Here is a 23,778-nt window from a genome sequence, read left to right on the forward strand (position 1 = left end):
GTGATCAAAAACATGAATCTCTGCAAAGTCTGTTCTTAGTATTTTCAGCCAAGAGCTCTAAAGGAGGATGGATTTTTTTTATACTTAATCAGAGTGGGAGAAGCAAAGAGAAAGTACTCTTGGATGGATCCGTATTTTTAATATTCTAGCATTTTGGAGGGTGCAAAGATTTTTCAGAAGAGCTCCTTTTTTCAAACATTTGCATATTCACCAGAAGAGTGCTTCAGAGAAAAGCTGATATACAACAGAATTTACCAAGACCTAAAAAAACCCTGCAGTACTGTACAGTTATATATATCTAAAAGTTAATTTTGAATATGGTAATTCAGAGCGTGGAAGCAGTACAGATGTCAGGTTGCTGTGGACTTCTGGTATTTGGTTAGAGATACGCTAGTACTAGCTGTGCTGTGACCTCTTTGCCTGCACTTGCACAGAGGAAGAAGCTGTAAGATGCAAAAATAGAGTATGGATGTAGGAGTGAGTCAGAGGAGTGGAGGCAAAAGCAAGCTGTCAGATATGGGCTTACTTTCACGATGAAACTGAGAGTTAGGAAAATTAAATGGTCATGTGGAAAAGGAAGTGGGAAGGAAAGGCTGATACTGGGAATGCTGAAATAATGGGACCTCGGGTGTTGGTATATTGGATATCAGGTAATGTTGCCTGTGAAATCTGTATTTGGACTTAACATGCATTAACCTTTTAATACTCTATTATGTCATCATACCTAGATTATAGGGCCTGTATAGAGGATTTGCTCTTGAGATAGCTCAGGACATCTGATAAAAGTTGCTGTTGCTTGTGGGAATTCTGCTTTATCAGGGCTGGGGGAGAGAGTGGTACATGGGGTAGGAGACTGCAGGTAAATCTGTAGAAACACTGTGCACTTGTGGCTGTAAGTGTAATGAAAGGAAACTTTTCTTCAGGCACATGAAATGGTGTATAGCCTAAAACCTCAGTTCCATGGTGTTTTAAATTGTATGGTCAAATCAGATGATATGGCTCATGATGACCTTTTTGTCTGTTTGCCACCTGTAAAATGGTAATGTTTGTGGTGGAGGTTTTGTGAAAATCCTATTTATGTACCAAAATGGTGGTAGGTGGAGGAGCCCATGATAAAATGAGTTTTGTCTGGAACAAGATTTGAGTATAACAGGCCAAAAACTAAACAGTGAAAATGTAATTTTGAATAACTGCACATTATGAAAGCACTGATCATCTCGTAAGACTCAATGAAACAATAACCTTTGGCCACAGGGAAATAAAGATCATGTGGGACTGTACACAGATCATGTTTGTGGGGCCAGTTGCTTTGGCTTAGGCAGCATTAATTAAAGCATTTCCTAATCCTGGAATATTTGGCTGTTCAGCCTTAATATTGCTTATATATAGGTCTGTGCATAAATGAATATTTAACGTAAAAGGAGAGTCCTTAGAGAAGCATAAAGCATAAGCACGTTTTGGCTAATGTAATAGTGTAAATTAAGCTGGCAGAACAGCTTTCCCCTCCAGGAATTCTTGAAGAGGTGTGCACCGTAAAGGAGAAAAAGCAAGCTCAAGGCAGCAAAGGTAGTCTTCTGGCTTGTCAGGGACTGGGTTTCTCTTTTCTGTTTAACATGGAGGCAGTTTCTCACTGTGCGCTCCAAGGTATTTGGAGCATAGCCCCTAGCCAGACGGATAGATCTTTCGTGAAAATAAATTGAGAGCCAGTTTTAAAAAGTTTGTGTTGCAGGAGCTTTCAGTTTGCAGCATGAAGAGTGGATGACTGAATAACAGAGAAAGCCAGATGGGCCTTTGTCCTTTTATCTGAAATGAGGAAACTTGGAAGCCTTCCCTGTCAAACCTTACCCCTGCCCTTGCTGCTGCTCTGTCCCTGCCAGGGCTACTGAATACTTACCTGCCAAAATTCTGCAGCACATACTTTCCCCATGCTCAGTGTGTATACTTTCTGCATGTAATTAATTTTTTTTTTTCATTTTTTGTTTTCCCACATGTTTAGTTTAGCACTTGTTCTTAATGTATTTGTGCAGTAAATGCAGTCAGTTGCTACAGCTGACCTCAAAGCCAATGTGCTTTTCAGCTAGGCTTTCATTTTTGTGCTTTTTGATAATAGTTCATCTTTAACTAGCAGTCTGATGTACAAGAAGCAGACTGTAAAACACTTAGGATTAATTTCCTGAGGACACACATACTGCTAAGGTCCGGTAAACAACAGACTACTAGGTTCGTGTTTCTTCTTTCAAGTTGATGCAGTCCCAGTAAAGAGAAGGCCAGTGCCTTTTCTTTCCTGGTGCAATTCAGAGATGTCAGCAGTCTCTCAGAGGCTAGAAGTCAAGACAGATGAGGTACTACATAATTGGAAATGTAGGCTTTTACCCCTTTCTCTGGAATCCCTTCTGAGAAGGGAAAGTCAGAAGTGGCTGCAGCTGCAGGTATGAGGCAATACTGTACTTCGCTGCCTCGAAAGGACATGATCTTGCTTCTTCCTGCCACCGTGCTGGGGTTTTTTTTGGTCTATCTATTTATCTATTTATCTATCTATTTACTTATTTATTGCTTTGTGTTGGTTTTGCCTTGCTGGTGAGTTGAATTGGCTAATGAGAATCTGACATGCTTTTGGGAGTATGCAGTTGAGAATAAGGAGGGAGACCGAGACCTCCATGTTTGTCAACAGTGAGCTCCTGTAGAATCACGTCCTGAGTGATTACTGTATGTTAGCTCAAAAGAGTTAGGGTTTGTTGGTTTTATAACACTACCTCCTGCAGGGAACAGAATATTGTTTAAAACTCATCTCGAGACATAGGAATGCATATGAACCAATAGGTATGACGTATTTGTGAGTACTTTGAAACATTATCTCCTGAATGTCAGAGATTCTAATGACAATATTCTAATATAGACAATAGTCTAATTATTAACTGGGATAGCATTTTCATATAAACTTAACCTTTTTAAAGAGTTATTTTGGTTTTCTGGCAAGTTTCTCTAGTGCCTTTTCTCCTTGAAACTGATGTCTGAGCTTCCAAAATCTGTCATGCAGGACTGAGAAGCTAGAGATGCACTGCCACAGCATGTATAAGAATGTATGAATTTCTTATGCTCTGGCAAAAGAACAGATGACATGAGTGCCATGCTGATTTTGGCATGTATACTGTTACAGTTGCAGTAACAATAAACAAAAAAAAAGATATTTGTACAGTAGGTACAGTATCTTCTTGTTGCTTGCTTACTTGGATAAAACTGCTTTTCAGAAAGTTAATGAGAAACGGAAAATTTAGAGGTTATTAGACTACAGTTTTACCTTTACACAGAGATAACCTGGTTCTTGAGGGCCAAGGGCTCTGTAGAGGGTGGGGAAAATACAGCTGTAGCATTGCCCTTTTTCAAAGTTCTTCCCTAGACATTTGCAGAGGAATAGGGGACAGCAAGCTCGACCTCTTCAGCAGCGCAGGTTGTGCCACACAGAATAGGCAGTGACCACAGCTGTGGCTTGGAGAGTCCTTAAGTCCAGCCATGTGGGATGCTGCAGATCTGTGTTGGGTGGCGGTGGTGAAGCTGTTACGGCGTGAATCGTAGTATACAAATACACCATAATGAGGCTGGAGAGATTGTCAGTACTGGAGCACACGTGGCAGTTTGAGGAAAAATAAGCTGCTTTCACAATATATATTGATCAAAGATGTAACATTCTTAGTATACAGAGTCTCTTAATATAGTCACCAAAAGCCAACTGTGTATCTTCCTTTCCTCCTGTATCAGAGTAACTATGGAGCTGAGGACTCTGGTTTGCTTTTCCCTTTAATGCTTTGAGAAGAACAGTAATGCTTGTTGCAGATGCAGTCTTAGAGAACTGCTTCTTAAAAATACTCAATTTCTGCTGGCTTTTCATGCATTGTCTGCCAAAATGATGGCATTGGTCTTTGATACTTGACGTGATGACTGTGGCCAAAATGAGAAATCTGTTTAACTCTGATTTGGGGAGACATACTTTAAGGTGTCCTCTGGTCAGGTTCTGCGCCTAAGGTGTCTTTGCTAATAAGCTTGCATGAACATTTAGGAACAGTTGCTCTGTGTGGAGTCAACCTTCATCTGGCAGGGGTACAAGCTTAAGAAGCCTTGTTGGACCCCTGTTGGTTCAAAACTGTATCTGCTGGTGCCCTAAGTCTCAGGAGTGTGTGTCAGCTGGGGTCCTTCAGTGTTGATCAAGTCTGGCTCCATAGTGCAAAAACAACTGTGCTTGGTGAACCTAGCAAGCCTATGAAGCAATACAGGTGTGTTGGCACGGTATTGCCTTCCTGCTAGTAAGCCTAATGAGCATCAGTTATCTTGGTATCTGTCACATGGATGGTTTTTTTTTATGTCTTTTTTTTTAATTTATTTTATCCAGTATGACTGACAAGCCAGCTCATTTAGGCATCTGTGTTACTGCTTTGCAGTGCTGGTACAGTGTTAACAGTCCTCTGCTGTTTCCCAGGTATTTCAAGATCTGTTTAGAAAATAAATATTGGCAAACTTGAAGCTGCCTTAAGCTCGTGAATAGTAGCTAGAGAGCTGCATAAGCATACTTGTGACTTGTATTACCAAGGTCTGCTGAGCTAAATAGTGATCTGCGAGTTTTTGGTCTTTATTACTAATAGACTAGAAGGCATATAATGCCCATTATGCAAGACAGGTAAAACTTTCTGCTTCTTTCAAAACACAAAGTGGAGATATTTGTCAAAAAATTCTCTCTCCTGTATTATTTTTCTATATATATGGCCTATATCCTTGCTAGTTTTTTCCTCCTCTTAATATATTTTAAAAATGCTTTAGTATTCCTGCCCCTGCTATCTGAGTTTTTTTCATTGATGTTCATAGTTTTCCTTTCCAAATTTCTGCTCTGTTACTTATGCTGTTTGATTTTCAGTTTTATTTGTTAAATATTTTATTTTTAATTGCTGCCATTCCTTTCCTTTATCTCTCTACTACTATAACTTCCTAATCAAATTGTTTTGTAGAATAATGGCTTCTGGTCCATGTGATACCTATTTAAAAAAAAAAAAGAAAGACTTGAAAATTGGCCCTTTTAAAATGCCATGTATTATGTATGTATACTGGTATATACTGTTATAGATTAATCTGTATGAAATTTGATTTTACTTGTTGGCTGTTGTCTTTCCGTCCATTTTTCAGTGTAATTGGGATGTAATCAGTTTTCTAGGAATTTGTGATTACTTGCAGTTTCTTCATTAATCTGTCCTAATGAGTTTCTAATGGGACAACTGTACCAAAGTATTTCCTGTTTAGATAGGCCAGAGGGAAACCGATGCCAAAGCTGGTACTTCGATGTCATCTTTTGGGAGAGAGAAAGTTCACAGGGTGGATGTCGTTCTTATGTTGTGGCTGGAGATGAAATTGTTAGATGTCTCTTTTAAGAAGTATTCATGGCTGTTTTCTCATGCTGGTACAAGATTTGGATACAGTCAAAAGCTGGTTGTTGGAGGTGGCACTGGGACTGCTGCCAGGGCAGAGGAAGCACATGGAAGTGAGCACAGGTTTCCTCTTCATTCCAGCCAGTGAGGGTTTGCTCAGCAAGTTCGTGACGTGGCTAACGTATTGACAATAGAGTATTAAGTTACACTGTGGCAAAAATGCCTTTTTTAGAAGCTGCAAACCATATCTGTGTAGATGAACAGCTGCATAGCAAGCCTTTCAGAAAACGGTGTGGAATACTTTTTTTTTATATATATATATATTCTTTATACTTGACGGAGGCTTGTAGTGCATTTGATCATCAACTCCTTATTTGTTTGTACAAACAGTTTTGTTAACTATACTAAAACGTGGCAATGCACTTTATTTTCAGAGATTGTTTAGCAAATTTAGCAAAGGCACAGCATACGTGCACCCTTATTTAACTTCGAAGGGATTCCTGAAGTGCCTAGTCTGACTTGAATTTTGGCTTTAGGTCTATTCTGAGTTGATCTTATACTTGCAGAGGATTTATTTGAGTCTTGGTGACCTTTGTCTGTTGCACCTTACCTTTTGGGAATCAATGTGACATTTTTTTTGTGCAGATTAAATAAGAAGAAAAAAGGCTTTGGATGGGTTGTTTGAAGTGACATTGTATGTTTACCAGCAATGTGGAATATGGAAATTACCTGACACTGAATTTTCTAGCATTGTCTATACTTTATGTGCTCCCCCGAGTAATTCCTTCAAAATCAGAAAGCTAACCAGGTCATAGTTTCTTTAGGTTTTGGACTGACTATATTTCTGAAGTCAGAAATGAATTGAGCTATTTTAAAATGTAGTTATGTATATATGTGTATATATATAGAAAAGACAGCCAGTCTTTTCTAAAAAGGAAAATTGGAGAGCTGCTTCTTGCTTTTTCTGTTGAAAAGTGAAGTTTAAATGTGTATACATTACTCATGGTTGTAGAACACACTGTGCTGTCTTTAGGTGTTCAAAATGTTTAACAAGGTTATCAACCTGTCTGTTTTGCCCTGCTTTGGAGCTAGGGCTGCCCTGAAGAGCACTGAGGTGTTACTTCTAATAAGGGGTTGTCTGACACCTGCAGGGTTGTGGGGACGGGAAGCTGCAGGTTTCTTACCTTCTTACTATCTGAATAGGCAAAATCTGTATTAAAAATTACAGTTTTAAGAAAGAAACTGTATTTTTTTTGTGCATTACCATAACAAGTTTGGCTGATCTGCTTTTGGATAATTTCACTAAAACTCTATTCAATTTTTTAGACAGTCCTTGGTTTTTTGCAAAAATTTTAGTGAGACTGTCAGAATACTCTGCTTTCATCCTGAGCCTGCTGATTTGCAATATATGCAGCTTCAAGACTTAATAGCATTTTTGAAGAGCTGAAAATGCTTTCTGATTTATTTAGTCAATTCAGTGAGTTGTGAATTTGATCACAAATTGAAAAATTTACTGGGACTTGTATTTATATTAGAGAGGGATAACTTTTCTTTTCCCAGCCTAGGAGCAGAAGGTAAGAGTAGCGATATGTTCTTTCCTTAAAAATGAGAAACAATTACTTGTTTCCTGTTTGTGTAGTACTACTTTTGTTTAATTGAGTTTGTGTACAAAATACAGTTTTGATAAGCTAATATATTTGCCATGTTTAAGGTAATTTGATTAATGCTTAAGCAATTCAAAATGCCACTTTTACTTCTAATTTAATTCTTGTTTCCATCCAGGCATGACATGATTACATAATTTTATTTTTTTTTTACATAGAGGATGTTTATAGATCTAACTGATGTATCATTTATACTTTGTATGTACTTTTTGGTTCTATTCTGTTAAACTATACAAATTAGTTGTTTATTTACATAGGTTCCCCTACTTAGGAAAAAAGCCCTGAATGATACCAGCCTTACCAGCTTACCAAAAATATGCTTTTACTACTAATATATTGCATAATGATGAGGATAAAACCACACATGGCAAGTGCTGACTGAATGAAGTAATCACAGTTGCAAATTTGAGTGTCTTACTGCCTTTTTGTATCTGTAGTCTTGGTTTTTTTCTGTTAAAGGTACTTTTCACTGTCAACAGTGTGTAGTAGGAAAGTGAGCACACAGAGAGTCTGTCTTGCTTAGTTTAGTATGTTCTACCAACATGTGTATTTTTTCTCCCTTGATTGAATGGTTACCACTGTTTTTATTAAATTCAGAGTTATTACTTCCGTTCTACTTAGCTTTGTCACTTCACTTGGCTAAAATTAGAAAGCAATGAATACTTCCCCTAGATCCTGCTAAAGCAGAAGATTACATGTCAGTTGACGACTAGATCACTAATGTAGCCCATTGGAATTCACAGTGAAGTGCTGATAGATGTGGTCAGGTTTGGTTTTTTTCCAAGGCAGCACAGTTTTCTTCTCCAAAGAACTCAGAGCTCTATAGAGGTGATAGTCAGAAGCAGAGGAAAAAAGGGAAACTCAGCACGTGGTTTACATTTAATCCAAAGAACATAAGAGTTAACCAACCTGTTTATATAAATGGATTCCTCTAGTAAGTTTTCTTGATGCCTTTTTGTTTTGTTAGGTGATTAATTTGATTAAGAACAGGTATTGAAGGGTATCAGTATGTTAGGTATTTTAAATTAAAAAGCTGCTTCGGCACATGATCTTGTTTAGTTGCCCATATACTAAAAGCAGATTATGTTTACTCATGAAAAGACTTAAGTATTTGAAATAAAATTGGCATGTTCTTGAATTAGACTTGGACAGAAGTACATATATACTATATGACACTGCCTTCCCTTTCTGAATTTTAGTATTTACACATTGTGTGACTGTGAAAACTAATCACTATCTGCCAAAATTATAACAATAAATGCTTAAAGAAAGCATAGCTGCATAATGGCACTGTATTTTTACAGTATGAAAATTTTGTTTACTCCTAAAAAACGTTGATTTTCAATGAATAAAGACTACTTCTCTACCTGTCAGGAGGTGGATGTGGAGGGTTGTATGCGTCCTGCCGAGCATGGTGCATCACCCACCACTGTTGAAATTGCCTCAGAAATCCATCTGCGAAGGCATAGGCCAAAAGAGCGAGAAAGCCATTTATGAAATTGAGTCTGAAATTTCGTTCTGGATTTAACTCCCAGATTCACAAATTTGCTGCTGGACAAGTGGTGTAGGTTTCAACAACAACGCGTAGCTAAAATGAGAGTCTTGTCATATGTAATTCATACATACCTGCCTGAGCCTCCAGGGTGCAAGACAGCTTGTGAATTTGTACATCATACTAGCTGTAATACCATGCTGTCAGTCAGATCTTCATTCCTCCATTTTGCCCAGTAAACTCATGCTATTTCACCTGCAGTGTGATTATAAAGCTAAGAAGCCTGAATCTACATAGAAGCAAGTCCTGTTGTTCAACAGAATGTACTAGTTTTGTTTTTAAATTAAACCAGAAAGAACAGCAGAAGTTGTTTCTTAGGTACTTAATACCGTGAGTTTAAGAGAGAAGCCTCATTTGTGTGAAGTTTAGGCAAAGGTTGCTTCCTGGAGTCCTTTGTGTCCAGTGTCTTCACCAACTTCATGGCAGTATATTGACCCAGAAGGAAAAAGGGCATTAAGGCAAATAGATCTGCTCCAGTATCAGTATTTTAGTCTTTGAATGCTGTTTGATCTCTTCTAAAATAATGTTTTATATTAAAAAGGGCTAGCATTTTTTTCCATGACATCTAATTTTCCCAGCAGTGTTTGGGTTTTTTTGGCAGGCTTTTTCCAGATACTTTTTGGCAGGTTGTCTTGAGATTTTTCTTTAAGTTGAAATAAATGAATACCATTAAAGTTTAATAGTAAACATTTATTATGGTAGATTTAACTAAGAGAACTTTTTAGTGTGGGAATTTCAAGCGTTCCTGAAAATAGATGTGCATGCAGCTAAAAAAGAAAACAAATACTTATTTGAAAGTAAATTTGCATGTAATACTAGGTAGCCTGGAATAGTTGGGGTTTTGTTTCCGGCTAAACCAACAATACAGGCATTAGACTGGGTTGTTTTGTCCATGTAATGTTTGTTAGAGTGAGTCTTGATCCATTATTGGGGTTGCTAACAGAAATGGTAGCATATGTGGTTATAGTAAATAACAGGGCCAACTCTCCTCTTCCCCTTGTTTTATCTTGGCACAAGGTTAGAGGTCAAGAATAATTCTATCTCTACTTGAAACACGCTAAAACTATTTAAATATATGTATTCTGTTACAGTCCTGATTAAGAACTATGATTAAGCATTCATTAGGGTTTAAATAATAGGAAGTCCGTGTGAAATCAGTTTTATAACATTTAGATTCTATTAGTCTCAACAGTGATAGATTTTAGTTTTTTTCATCAGTTGTGCCCTTAATTAAGTTTACAGGTTTGATTATAAGTTCTAAACTAGCAAAGTTTAAAGGCATGTAATTTAGTAGTCCAGTGTAGCAGAGAAAACAAGGCAAAATTGTAGTATAGAAATTACATTATGCTCTTACTGAATATTTGAGCTAAACAGTTACCAATTTTGTGTAGCTCCTGGTTTATCCACCTCTTGGAGCTGAAGTGAACTTGTGTGGAGATAATACTCATGCGTATGACAAGGTGTTTACATGAAGTGGAATTAATAGCTAGAGAAGTTTGAGTTCTGGAATGATTTATTTTTGTCAATGTTTGACAGCTCTGCAGCATTCAAATTAAATAATGATGGTTAATGGATGCTTGGTTTCAATAGTCTCTGCATGCCTTCCCCATGAGACTTGAATGGACATGAAATGTTGCATCAGCCTCAAGTAGTATTTTCTCCTTAGGAGATATCTTGCCCACCTGCTTTTGCAGGTGTCTAAAAGGATTCTCATTTTCTATGTTTATAAGTGAAACGTTTCCAAGAAATTTCTCCAGAGAAAAGTTTGCTGCCCTGCAGTGGGGGAAAGGGTTTGACATTGACATTTATGCCAAGATTGACTTATATTCTGGGGTGAGATAAATATAATAAGCTTGAAACTGCCAGAACTTTCAGAAGCAATGAGATGCTCTTGAAATTATTTGTTAATTTGAGTTATGGGATATGGCAACTATAATTTTAACAATTTTGTATGGACTATGGACCAGCTCTCCAGGATTTTAAGGAGTAGGGCATTCTTAACTAAAAATAATACATACACCATACACGCAATATTTACAAACAAGTTAAAATAACACAAGTGTAGCAAAAGGGTAATATTACTGGTTTATCAATAATATTTGCATGGTGAACTGTTCCATTTATATGAGTAGGCATGCTTTAAAAAAGTAAAATATGCAATCCTAAAACTAGATTTTGTCAGTATGCAGAAATACTGAGTATTACTCCAGCTCACTGAAAAATAGAAGCTACGACTTGTGGGTTGGCTAAGTGAACACTGGAAAGATTATACTTAATTTCATAATTGAGCAACATTTGTCATCTGTAATACTAGATTAGTGCCTGAAGTTCTCTTACAACACCAATACTGTCCTGTTTTGCACCGTAAATGTGAACATCAACAGTAGTCTTTCCACCCTGTATGTAATATATTGAAAAGAACACTCAGCTAATGTAAAATACATAATTTTGTCAGTGATTCCTTAAATAGTAAATAAATGTAATAATCGCTAAAAATTCATGACATAATTTTTGTTGGTCATTCTTATTACCCTTTATCCTGGAAATGTTCCTAAATACTCAGTGAGTCTTAGGACATTGCATTACTAATATTAGACTCTTAATATCTTATACTACATATGAAAATATTGAATTAATGACCTACAAACAAATTTAAGGTGCAAAAATTATTCTTCCTTTGTTCTAGTGGCTATAACTGCCAGGTTACCTCAGGTCTCTAGCTTGGAAGTTAGGTAAGGCTTATGTTTACTTTTTGTGTGCCGTACTGCCACTTCACTTCTGTGCTGTGTTGTTAATTAATGTGCAGCATAAATATGTGACCTGCCAAAAGTGGAAAGTGTTGCTCAAGCTGACTTTGGATCTTTCAAACAAACTTCTTTTTATACCTTCTCAATGAGGTTTATTGAAAGAAAAAAATAAATTTAAGAATTGCAATATGTAAGCTTACTCTTCCCCCCCACCCCCCCAAGGAGAGTGAAGATGAGCAGAAGATGTTCATAAACAGTGTGACTAGTGAACTGTAATGTCCTCTGTCCTAACAAAACTTTTCCTCATGAGGGTAAAAATCATTGCAGGCTGAGACCAGTGTTGCAACTGTGAGGATTATCTGGTGGTGCTGAGCTTGCTGGAGGGCCAGATAGAAATTAGAAGTGGTAATCGTTGAGTTCACACTGTGAACTGCGCTGTCTTGTCCTTTAACCACCTTTTCGTGACAAGTAGTGAATTCTCTTCAACCTCTATTCCTGTCTCAATTTTAGTTGAAAATGAAAGAGGTAGGACAGCCAGGTAAGACAGAGCGAGTAATGTGATTTCCTTAGGAAGTCTGTACAAACAAGAAAATAGGCTAAAATGGGGTACATTTAAAAGTAGGAGTAGTAGAAGTGGTTGCAAATTTAGAAATGTGTTCTTTGGAAAATGTCGGTTTGAAACAAGAAGCTTTAACACAGGTTTTGTAAGGGGTGAAATTTCACAGCAAAACAAAATGTTGTCTCTCTGATAGTGTAATTAGGACATGAAGATGAATTTCAGAACAAGATTTATCTGAATATAAAACACATTTTAATATAATCAAAGCATTTCTGCTTTACTCAGATAAAGATAATAGTATATTGCTGTCCTTTTCTTATTTTATTTAAATTCTATTTGCTTTTCTGATCCACTTTAGATCTAGTTCAGCAAAGTATGTCAGCATAGCTATTAAGGTGGGGTATGTCATGGCAGAGGGAGCAAGCAATCCAGGGTGAAGAGAACAGGAACCACTTTTAACCAGCTCTGCTGCTAGGTGTTGTGATGCCCTCCCTTAATTTGATTCTCGGGTACATTAACAAAGATGTTAATGTCCTGCTTAGTTCCCATTGGACTCACTGGACTTGGATCACTAGATAAATCAAAGGAAGAGATAAACTATTCTCCAGGCCACTGCATGAGGTCTTTCTCCTCTTTCCAGTGTTCCCACAGGAATTCAGAATGGTTGTTTGGCTTGTTTTATCCCTTTAAGTCAAACGTATTATGTTGTGCTAATATTTTTGACTCCTTTCCGTACTAAGAGTAATAAGGAAAAAGGAAATGTGATGACAGGTTAAACATACAATGTTTATTTTCTGCTATCAGAGGCAAAGTATCTTAAGTTGTGGAATAGATCAGGATACTAAGCAGGTAACAGTAAAAGCTAGGTTTTATTCTCTAGAACATCCTGGTAAAAAAATCAAAGATCTAAACCTTGTTAGATGACATTGCCTCATTAGATCTCATCACTGATGAGAAACAATAAAAATTGTAGTCCAATGTAAGATACATAACTGTATAGCTTTGCCGCATATATGTGGGACAGTAATCATAACTGATTGATTGCCTCTTTCCCTACAAGATTTCTGAGGTTTTTTTGTTTTGTTTCGTTTTTAATGCACACTTGTTTTTCCTGTCTTTTGGGAGGAAGTGCTGTCTGCTGAATTCTTTGGGTGGTTACCTACTGAGGAACTAAGCACTCTAGATACCTCTTCTAAAGCTAGCTATTTTTAAGGTTGCTTAATAACTTAGGTCTACCTACCCTTCACCTATGTACTTAATACTTGATAGTAATGAGAGCCAGCTAGATCACATGCCGCTTGCACTGGGATGCAAAGTCATGGTGAAGGCAGTTAAAATCTAGCATGTTCAGCAGTGTTCTGGTTATCCCCTTTAAAATGTTGTTTCACTTAACATAGGCATGTTGTTTCCAGGGCAAGTTGGACCTACTTAGGGTTGGTCTGTGTGGGAGCCAGGCACTGCTGAGCTTTGCTGGTCTTTGTAGTCCAGGTTTCGGGTTGTACAAACAGAAAGCAGTTTTCTTTCCCGGGCCTTAATATACTTCCTTTGAGATACCATCTCCATTCTTATCAGAAAAGGTAACCAGACTTTGTATTATCAACTTTGTTTTGCTTCCATTGTGACTAATTAGCCAAGTTTCTAAATCAGTTCCCAAAGGAAACGAGGTTTATATGATGGTACTGTCTAGCTGTTGCTCTGTTTGGGGACCATTGGCTAACTTACATCAAATTTGGCAGCGTAATGAGTGCTTCATGCAGAAATGCTGCCTTTCTACCAGTTTGTGGAGACTGGGAATAGTGTTGATTGACAGAACCAGTGCATGGGATCAAGGGAATCTTGAGCCTGAACTCCTATGCTGCTCTTCTTGCCCCAGGAGCTGGCTAGCATGTGTGCTCTACAGGTGTGGTGGCTAGCAAGCACTTGGGAAGAGCTTTAGGATGACCTGTTGTTTCACTAAATGGTAACTGAGACTCTAAGTGAGAACTAAGGACCGTGAAGGAAGGGACATGGGGAGGCAAACACCAAAAACTAAGATTAATTCTGGAAGGACTGTAGCAGACGTGAAAGAGGAAGGCCTGTGCTACCTGTCCTCTGTGCATAGGCTGAGACAGGGTCATCATGGGAATTTATCTTTCTGAGTCACTAACAACGTTGCATGTATGTTTCTTTTTCCTTTGTAATAACTTCCATGCTGAGGCCTAGAAAGGCAGACTTCAGAGGCTGTTGCTTTAAGTTTATCATGCTGTTTTGACAAGTTTTCCTTTTGGGGTTGAGATGTCAGTCTTTCACAACAGAGGCACTTCTGGCACTTGATAAATATTGCATTTAGAAGTGACCACGAAGATAGTGCAATGACAAGCAGAGTAGAAATGGAAAAACATTGAGATAAAGTTGCTTTTGTAACATTTCTTTCTTGCTGTTCTGACTTAAGGTACCTGCTGATAGTCAGAGGTGTCTTTCATGTGGGTAGTGCTGAGAGTGACGGGGTCTGTCAAACACCTGCCGGTGGTGCTGTTAAGGGGAAAAAGGAGACAAGGAGAAATAGGACGTATTATATGTGTGTTCTTCAGCAACGGGATCAGTTGCATTTGCTTTTCTTCATGTTAAAATAGGTAATAATCTTCTTGGAGGCCACAGTGGGTTTTCTATAAAATATTTCCGGTACAAAGCTCATTTTTAAGTAATCTTTGTTTAAGGAAGCTCAAAGGTCATATTTTTTACATTATACAACTGTCTTCCATTTCATCAACTTCAGCTTCTGTGGCTTCTGTTGTTCCATAATAAAATTGCTAGAGCAGTTGTTCAGATTGTATAATTAGTTACGAGGAACATTATTTAAACCTCACAAATGTGATCACTAGTAATGCCAGTACTCTCCCATTTGCATATGCAAGTAAATTATTATCTTAATAGCTACTCTTCTGTCATCCTAAAATGTATATAATCTCACAGATTGTTTATCTTTGCTTGTCATGAATATGCAATCTCTGATAACACGTGAGAAGTGTATTTGAGTTCTCCTGATTCTTGCCATGTATGGCACAATAAACTGCCTAAATTTGGTCAAATATTTTTAGCCACTTAGTCATATGTCTTTTAATGTGCTGCATATGTAAGCTTTTGATTCACTTAGCAACAGTATTTTTCTGAGTATGTCTTGCCAATTTTTCTTATGTATACTTGAAAAATGGGCAAGAATTGTTCAGTGTTGAGTTCTGTCAGAACCAGATGGTCTGGCTCTTTGTTGTTTTTTTTTAATTAGTGTTAATAAATTTTAGGATATCCTTTTTTCACAGATTATTTCACAGATGAATTTCAGAGGATTTTAAGATATATGAGTGTGCAGCATATTGAAATGTAATATTAAAAGATCTGTATTTAAAAATGCTTAGGCAATTCCAAAGTTTTCTTTTATAAATTTATAGTACTTATAATGAACTGGTGAATATTATGAAGGCACAATTGCTTAAATAAGGAGATCTGAGGGGTTTTGCCATAATAAAGCAGTATATAATTTTCAGTCTTCATTGCTGTAAAAGTATTCTGAAAGGTAGAGTTTATACCTTAATTGCATTTAATTAGAGGCATAATTCTCTAGGATTTAGGAGCCCAGCGGTAAAAGTTCTCATTTCAGCCTTCTGGTTATGTAGTATTGTTGATTTATTAAGCTACAGAATTAATACCAGTCTTGTGGGGTCTAGCTGTTTTGAGTCCTTGCTGTCCTGAAATGCAGAGGGACTTTTCTCTCTGTTGCTCTGCCCTTTTAAGGGCAGCAGTATGGAAGTTGGCAAGAAAACTCCCTGAGCACCCTGTGAGAAAAACACTCAAACGCAGAGAAGAAAGGCAAAATAGGAGCCAGTCAAGATGGGGATCTGGAGAATGACAGTAGTTCTGCATCTGGGCAACACTGTTTGCTTGGTAATTAAGAGATGGGCACAAATGATAGTATTTCTGCAGTGTGCCAAATTGATACTCAGGTTTATAAATAGCAGTGATTAATAGACTGTTAAAAGATCTGTGGTGGTATAGAAAATGCTGCAGTAGAAAACAGCAGGGGGCTGTTGAAATGCAACGCAGCATCCCCTTCCATACTCCTTAGTCTCAACTGCATTATAATTAAAACCATGTTATGGTATTGTTTACCAAACTACTCCCCATCTCCTGGTCACAAGTCTACTTCATGGTGTATGAAGTGTTTATTCAATTGTAATATCCGCTGAAGTGACTGAGCTGGGTCTGTGATGGAGTGAGGGCCTGGAGGATTTATAACGGGAACCACTTTGTACTGGAGAATAAGGTTGCGGGGGGGGGGGTTAAATGGCTCCTCAGCAAACTGGAACAAATTTACCTGAGGAAATAATATTTGTTGGTTTTTTTTAAAACTGTTTGAATTTAAGGACTTTTTATTACAAATCTGTAACACCTGCTGCTTTTCCCTCACATTCTTCCTGTCTTAACAGTCAAATCCTGACAAATAAACCCTACTCCCTCATCAGACCTGAAAATGCTTACCTTTTTTCCTGAAGGTGTTGCTTAAAGATGCACAGTGTTGTAGAATAGCTTTAATATGAACTTATTTCTTAAATCTTTCTTTCTTTATAGGCTTGTATAGATGATAACGTAGATATGGTGAAATTTCTGGTGGAAAATGGAGCAAATATTAATCAACCAGATAATGAAGGCTGGATACCTCTACATGCAGCTGCTTCCTGTGGATATCTTGATATAGCAGAGTAAGACTTTTTCCTCTTTTTTTTTGAAATACATGTATTTTACTAATACATTGTTAGAGAGGCACTAGAAGCAGATGGCATTCATAAATTGTCTTTTTAGTTGCCTCTGGGATGTGCAGTGAGAGAGAATGCTTTTATATTATGCGTTGATTGTGAAGTGTGCCGTATGCATAACTACTTGTGCATTGCATTTTCTCTTTCTAGCTTTCTTATATTGTATCCTAGGTAGCTGTAAGACGTAAACATTTAAGACTGTTCATGGCTGCCAAATGATTTTTTTAAAAATTGTTTTCCTCTGTAGAAGGGTTGTTACGGGGGGAAGGCACAGAAAGTTCAAATTTACATTTCACTAGTAGTCTGAAACATTATCCCAGGATAAGTCTACAATGTAGGAAAGTAATTTTGCAATGGTATTTGCAGTCTTGAAACTTCTGTTTTTCAGGTGTGGTATAAAGTGGTGACTTTTGCTAATTATTTTGGCTGTGGAGCAAAATTTTGCAGTTGAAGTTAGATGCCTGTTATGGTATTAGTTAAAGCTTACTCAGTGCTAAATTCCAGGAGTGATTTTCTTGTTATTCTTGAAGCCTGTTGAGGGACACTGAAGATACGCTAAAATCAAATTTTTCCTGAGGTTGTCTGGTTTGACCTGAAGTTATGATTAATTTGAGAAAATGTGTGGCGTATGTTGTTCAGGGTGCTGTTCTTGCAGTAAAAAAGTTAATGGTGTCTTTCTAAAGGCCCTTTGGGTAAACACAAAGTTCATTAGTTCTGCTAAACACAGTGTGATGTCTGATCCAGTGTAAGACCTGGATAAAATACAGAATGGTATTTTATCATGTAATTATGTTGCTGTACTAATTGCAGTGGCAAAAGATGGAAATTGTAAATTTAGGGAGTTGTTTATTGATGTTCTGTGAGTTTGAGAGTTTTGATTGCTTGAATCTTAAGGGAAGAGAAAAATTCTGGAGACTCTTGTATATTGTTTTCACTGGGAAAATTTTTTTTGGGGTGTTCGTACAGTGAAGTGTTTTGTATATCCTTTTTGTAACTGGGACACTGTGTCACTGCTGACTCCTGCAACCTGTCTTTCTACACTGTGCAGATGTTTGATGGTGTAATCTCCCTTGCATGCGTGCTGGAAAAGTTTACTTGTTGGCTATACTATGACAAGAATTTCTGTACAAACAGATAATATAAGCCTTTCTTCAGTTTAGTGAAGGTAAAACACCTGCCTTTTTTCAACAGTAGGAAAAAGTTGAATAAATGTTCTTGGTTTGGCATTGCAGCCTAATGTAGGCAGAAGTTTATGGAAGAGAGTGATGTCCCTTGTTCACAAGACACTTTTTCACTGTTGAGTATCTGAAATCTGTAATATTGTTAAAGACAGCCATGTGTTTTTCATACTCTCAGACAATACCTTTCTACATGTTTTCTGTAGATATCCTTGAAAAAAAAGAGATTATTGGAGTGTAATCCTGTGGGATGTGGGACATCTAAGCTGTTGGAAGAGCAGTGTTTTTAAGGTTCACAGAGTTTTGAAGATAAACTGTTCAAACAAATTCACACATACGGCTGAGAAGGGTAACCTGACTTGAATGGAGCAATATTTGTATCTAATGAGGCCCACGGAGTTTAGGTTTTCTTCAGACTGCTTCTCTAGGAGCTCAGCTTCAAATAATTTACAAAACTGACAGCAGAATTTGCAGCTGAGGCAAAACTGGGAAGATAAAAAGATGACCGAATAAATTACGAGAGGTTAGAGATTTGATTTTTATTTGGCCCATAGTACATGCTGGATCCAGCACCTTCTTTAGTGATGATGCATCTTTCTTGGGAAGCATGAGGATGTTTGTGTGTGTCTCTGGCTGAATCTGATACGTTTCATTTTTAGCACTAAATGTTCTGGTTCATGGAAGGGAGCATTTGATTTGAGTAAATATATAGTTCTGAAAAGATCACAGCTAATAGCTTGTCATCGTTCTGTCCTGTATGATATGTAGTAGCATTTTTGTTCAGAACTTCTTTTCATTTCCTATTTTCTCGCAAGGTGCAAGAGAGAGTCAGGGAATAGGTTCTGGTGTTTCCTAACTTTGTTAGTGAAGGGCTGTGAAGTCTCTGACCTGGGCTTCCCTTTTTCCTCCTCCTGTGAAACTGCTTGTTGCACAGCTTTGTAGAGCTTCCCAAATTGGAGGCTCGACAATCTATTTCTGCTTCCATCTTAAGTCTTCTTAGGACTTCTTTCAGATGTAAACAGGTGGAATGTATTTCTCTTGAAATATGTAAAAATCCTCCAAATATGCAAATTTAGTGAATATACCGATTGTTTACAATGTTTATATTTTTATAATTAAGAAGAAAAATGTGGCTTGATAGCATACTTTCATTATTTCAAGTTTTCATATCTCAAAATCTAAAATTACATCTAAGAAAGCAACAGAGCGAGGGGATGGATATAATTTTTGTTTATGAAATGCATTTCTGCGTTTAGATTTTAATTTAGAGACTTTCTAGCACATCCTCAGCATGGTGACTATGTTCACCTTTCAACCTTAACATTCTTCATGTATGTGTGTACATCACTTTCTAAGCTTAAAAGAGGGGGAAAGAAAACAGAAGTTCTGTTAATGTTGCATGGTTACTCTTGTGTGATTCATCACTAGGATTAGAGTCTGTGCAGTATAACTGAGTTGGGGTGTGTTGAAGTTCATAGATCTATTAATAGGTTGTAAAACCTTGGTTCTGCTTTCAAAATAAAGAAAAGTTGAATCATTACAAACCTTTATAGTACAATCTTTGTGATAGCTTTTCTTCTTCTGGTGCCTTTTGACTTCCAGAGGATTATATTTGAGGTGGTTAATGTGTTTTTTATAGAGTGAGAAAGTTTTCTATTCGGACTGCTTTTATAATTGAGTCAGTACTCAATCTCACAGTTCAACTGCTCTTTCTGTGTTCCATCCATTTGCTTCTAACACCCATTTCCTACTATGTATGGTAAATGGGAATGACTGGGAGTCACTTTAGCTTGATACAGAACGGTGCCTGCCTGTTTGATCAATGTGGGAACCTTCCCATCTTGCTGTGCTTTCACTGGACACTTGATCCTCTTGTGTTCTCTCTCTCCCTCTAACATACACATTGTTCTTAGTAGCACCTGCTGCTGCTCAGATGTTCCCGAGTGAGTACACCCATGTGCTGGAGATCTGAGAGAAGTACAGTAGGTGGTAGGGAGCTTCTCCAAAAAACCTCTGGGTATCTCAGGGAGCCACCACTTCAGTCATGTTTTGGCACTGCTAATTGCTAATGGGCTGAGTGAATTGGTGCCATGGTTTTTATGTTGCTTTCGCTAACTGCACTGTCTGCCTAATGGACTTCTCACTGCAGGTACATTCCTTGTCAGCCTCCACTGCATTCACCAGTCCTGTGGCATCTTCTCGCATCTTTCCCATTTCAGTTTTCTCCTTTGGAACAACCACCTCCTCATGAATACACTTCCCATCTCCTCTAAATAATTCATCTTCCAGTTTAAGAAAAGTTAGTCTTACAGAACTTCAGGTAAAATACAGCAAGAGAACATAGTTTAGCATGAAAAAAGGTGTTAGCTGGTTGCGGGTGGAGAGTTGTGCTTTAAAGTAAAAGTTGCCATGGAGGACTGCTCCTTCTGTTTCCGTTGCTGTTTCTGAAATCCTTAAGTGCTGGAAGTGCTTCAGCTTACTAGAAATTCTTTGAATAGTTTAATTTAAGAATTGCCTACTTAAGTTAGTGTTCATCTAGTTTATGATCATGTGAAATAGCTTACAAGTAATTGTAATATGAACATGTTTTAAATTAAAATTCTTCAAAATTCCCCAAACAGGTGGATTTTGTATAGCATGTTCTCTTTTTCTATTCTTCTGTATTTTTTTAATATATATATGAAAGCTTTACACAAAGGAGCCTTTTTTCTTGATTGTGCTAGTATGAATTTAAAAGTCAGCATCAAATGTTTTGAAAGATTATAGCTATGTGGAAACAAAATTTAATGCAGTAGGAAATTTTGTGTACATTCTTTAAGATGGTATTTAATGGGTAGGACCCTTACTTTTACCTTTGTAAAACCGTTGGGTGTAAACTACCTTTGTAAAACTGTTTGGGTATGTATAATTTTTTTTTTATCTGACATGTCTTCTACAGTTGAAAAGCTTGTGTATTGTTTTGGTATCAGGCAATAAAGAAAATCCTTTTTAGAATGCAAAAAATGCAACAGAGGAGGAAAAACAGTGCAGAGTGGCATTTAAGAAACATAATTTTTAAATGCTTACTCTTTATTTCTCTCTGCTTTGTGTTGTACCAGACTAATGTAAAATATATTTGAAATGGTAGAGATTTCTGTTCAAGAATTAGTTTTGTGGGCTTTGTACCATCCTACTTGTGAGTGTGTAGCTGATATGTTTTGAAGGTTGTTTGCAAGTATTTAGAGGTTACAGTACAGTTTTACTACTTAAATTTGAATGCTTTTTCATTTTTGCCAGAATGAAGGAAGGTGCATCTTTCAGCAAGTATAAGAAAAGCATTTTTCAAAAATAACTTAGTGACAGTTTTGTGCAAAAAAATACGAGGGGGAGGGAGGTGCCTCCTGAGGCAAGAATAGGGGGTTTTTATACCTTCATGCAGTGGGTACTACCTCTGAGTAACAGTTTGCCGAACGTTGTTGTAGACTCTAAAATTTCTTACGGGTTCAAGGGATGAGAAATCCACCGAGGGTGGACTTAAAAAAAAAACCCAAACCAAACACAGAATACATACACATACGAATGGGATCTGGTTCAGAAAATCCATGAAAGTAGTTGAGAGACTGGAAAAGTATTACTGGAAAAAAACATGTATATGCCCTATTTTTATTCTTCTTGAAGATGTGCTCACTTTTGAAGACAAGCCAAGGTGTTAAAAGGATGTTGGGTCTGACTCAGTATGGTTGCTTTTATGTTTAGGAGGCATGTTTGATACACAGTTACACATACAGACCCTAAGACAGCACAGTTTCAAGACACGGCTTTATTTTACAGGTTTTCAAGGCTGAAACATGATTACAGTTAGAAAGAGTAACTTTTTAAAGTTCAGAGTCTCCTCACTCAGTTCATTTGGGAAGAGAGCAGCAGCTTTACCACTTCTGCTGCTCTAAAACCCAGCTCACCTGCTTTCCTTCCTGCCCAAAGTTTCCTGTTTTATCCCCTCCTTCCCCTAGCCTTTAAAGCAGACTTTAAAAGGCTTGTGCGTAACCACTGTCTTGCTGCTGCTGCCCATCTGTTTTTCCAGACTCCAGATAACTGAAAGTGAACCCAGCCAAACTAGTTTGCTGAAGCCTCAGCAAGCCATTGTCCCAGTATCTCTCTATTTTAGTAACAGACCATTAAGACTAAGTGAGTGATCGTTGTCTAGTATCCTGAGGAGAGACAGTCCTGCAGACCTGTAGTTGAATACATAGATGTTCAGTGATAGGTGGTTTACTTACAGCTCTAATTGCCTTGCAGGGACTGCTGTGGGTGCTGGGTGGTAGCGAGTCTTGCCTGTGGTACATGGATGGGACCAGTGCTCATGTGGCAACAGCTAGTAAAGGGTGTTCAGTGCAATTTCACAATATGCTTGATGTGATCTAACTTGAGACTACCGCAGAAATAGGCAGTCATTCCCTTCTCTCCTTGGTTTTCCCTCCTCCACAGGCTCTTACCCCCTCTCTCGCATTATCTAATGATCACACAACAATGTGGGAACTATTAGCTTAAGACTAGCCTTCAGGGAGTTTGGAAGGTTTACTCTCTTTCGGATAAGTAAGCTGATCTAGTTTGCCAGCAGCAGTTGGCATAGATATGCAGGTATTAAAAAAAAAAAAAAAAATAGTCTGGGCTGCTTTTCAGACATAGCTTGTACCTCTGATCAGAAGCCTGGCTGTGGAGAGCTGCCTGTGCTGAGGTGAAGTCCTCTCCTTCATCTCCCACCTCGCGAGCCTGAACCAGTTGGTACTGTTGAATGTTCTTCCATGATATCTGAGGGTAGTGCCACAAAATACGTTTCAAAACAGTAGTTTCTAATCCATTTCTAAGTTTTAATAGCTGAATCATCTGGAGCTTTTACTTACTGCAGTGGTTTTGATCTAAACTTTTTTTGCTATACCCCATTATAATCTCAGAAAAACAAGACATTATTTAGGCAAAGCAGACTGATAAAAATGTCAAGGATGGCTCCCATCTCCTTTAGCTTTGTTAGCAGTTATGGTTTTAACTAACTGAATACGAAGTGATGTTATTAGTGATACATTCAGAAATGGATTTTTGGAGGATAGTCAGAAGTTTGGATGTATGAATGACAAGGTGAAGCTGGTGGTCTGATGTAAAACCATATGCAAATTGATTATGTGAGATGATACAGGGTTTGGTCTGGTAGAGAATGCTACAAGGTGAGTCAGCGTTTCTGTCAGGATGCAAGATGTTTCTTTAAATGACACAGGGAGGTGTTAACTGGAGGGGTAGAATTAAAAGGAAGAAGGACCAAAGATGAAACTTAATACAACCTACTCAACAAATGGGAAGGGGACTTCAGAAGGATACATTGTAAAAAAAGCCAGGTGACAAAATAAAAGCAGGCAAAGGAGGTTTATTATCAAACAAAGAACAGCTCTTCTAGAAGGATGACTTCTTACAAGTTGACACTGGTAGAGACGCAACGTTTATTGTGAGAGCTGTGAAAAGGTCACCTCAGGCTTTGGAAGATAGTTTCGGTTAATTTGTCTGTCTTTGCTGCCTTGTTTCTTTCTGGAAGAAGAGATTGAGAATAACAATATCGGGAGAGAAAATATGCTAGTCTTTTCCCCTCTCCCCCAAATCAAAGTGCAGTGTTCATTCTTTATGAGCAACATAAAAGTTTCTCCTCCTCCAAACATGTATTTACATATCTGCAAGGATAAAGCTAAATTCTATCAGAGAAAATAATGGAGAAACTTGAAGATCAGTGAGCTAGTGTCATTTGGCATCTTCTATCATGAAGATGTGCTGTGGCAGTGTACTGTTTTCAACATGTTTTTGCTGCATATATGTATGTTTTAAGAATAATGAAACACTTAAGTTGTTTAGGTGGATGGTGAA

General features: G+C 37.6%; 1 protein-coding gene across 4 annotated transcripts in view; it reads left to right on the top strand.

Moving 5' to 3' along the window:
- Positions 1-23,778, top strand: part of PPP1R12A (protein phosphatase 1 regulatory subunit 12A) — a 121,906-nt gene that overhangs the window by 28,604 nt on the left and 69,524 nt on the right. For 3 of the 4 annotated variants that reach the window (XM_037389021.1, XM_037389018.1, XM_037389019.1), the window contains exon 2: positions 16,533-16,663. The exons of the other annotated variant lie outside the window; for it this stretch is intronic. In XM_037389021.1, coding sequence (XP_037244918.1) covers positions 16,533-16,663 — 131 coding nt within the window. The remainder of the gene's footprint in view (positions 1-16,532; positions 16,664-23,778) is intronic. 4 annotated transcript variants of the gene reach the window in all.

The sequence above is a fragment of the Falco rusticolus genome, chromosome 5, assembly GCF_015220075.1.
Source record: "Falco rusticolus isolate bFalRus1 chromosome 5, bFalRus1.pri, whole genome shotgun sequence".
Lineage (NCBI taxonomy): Eukaryota > Metazoa > Chordata > Aves > Falconiformes > Falconidae > Falco > Falco rusticolus.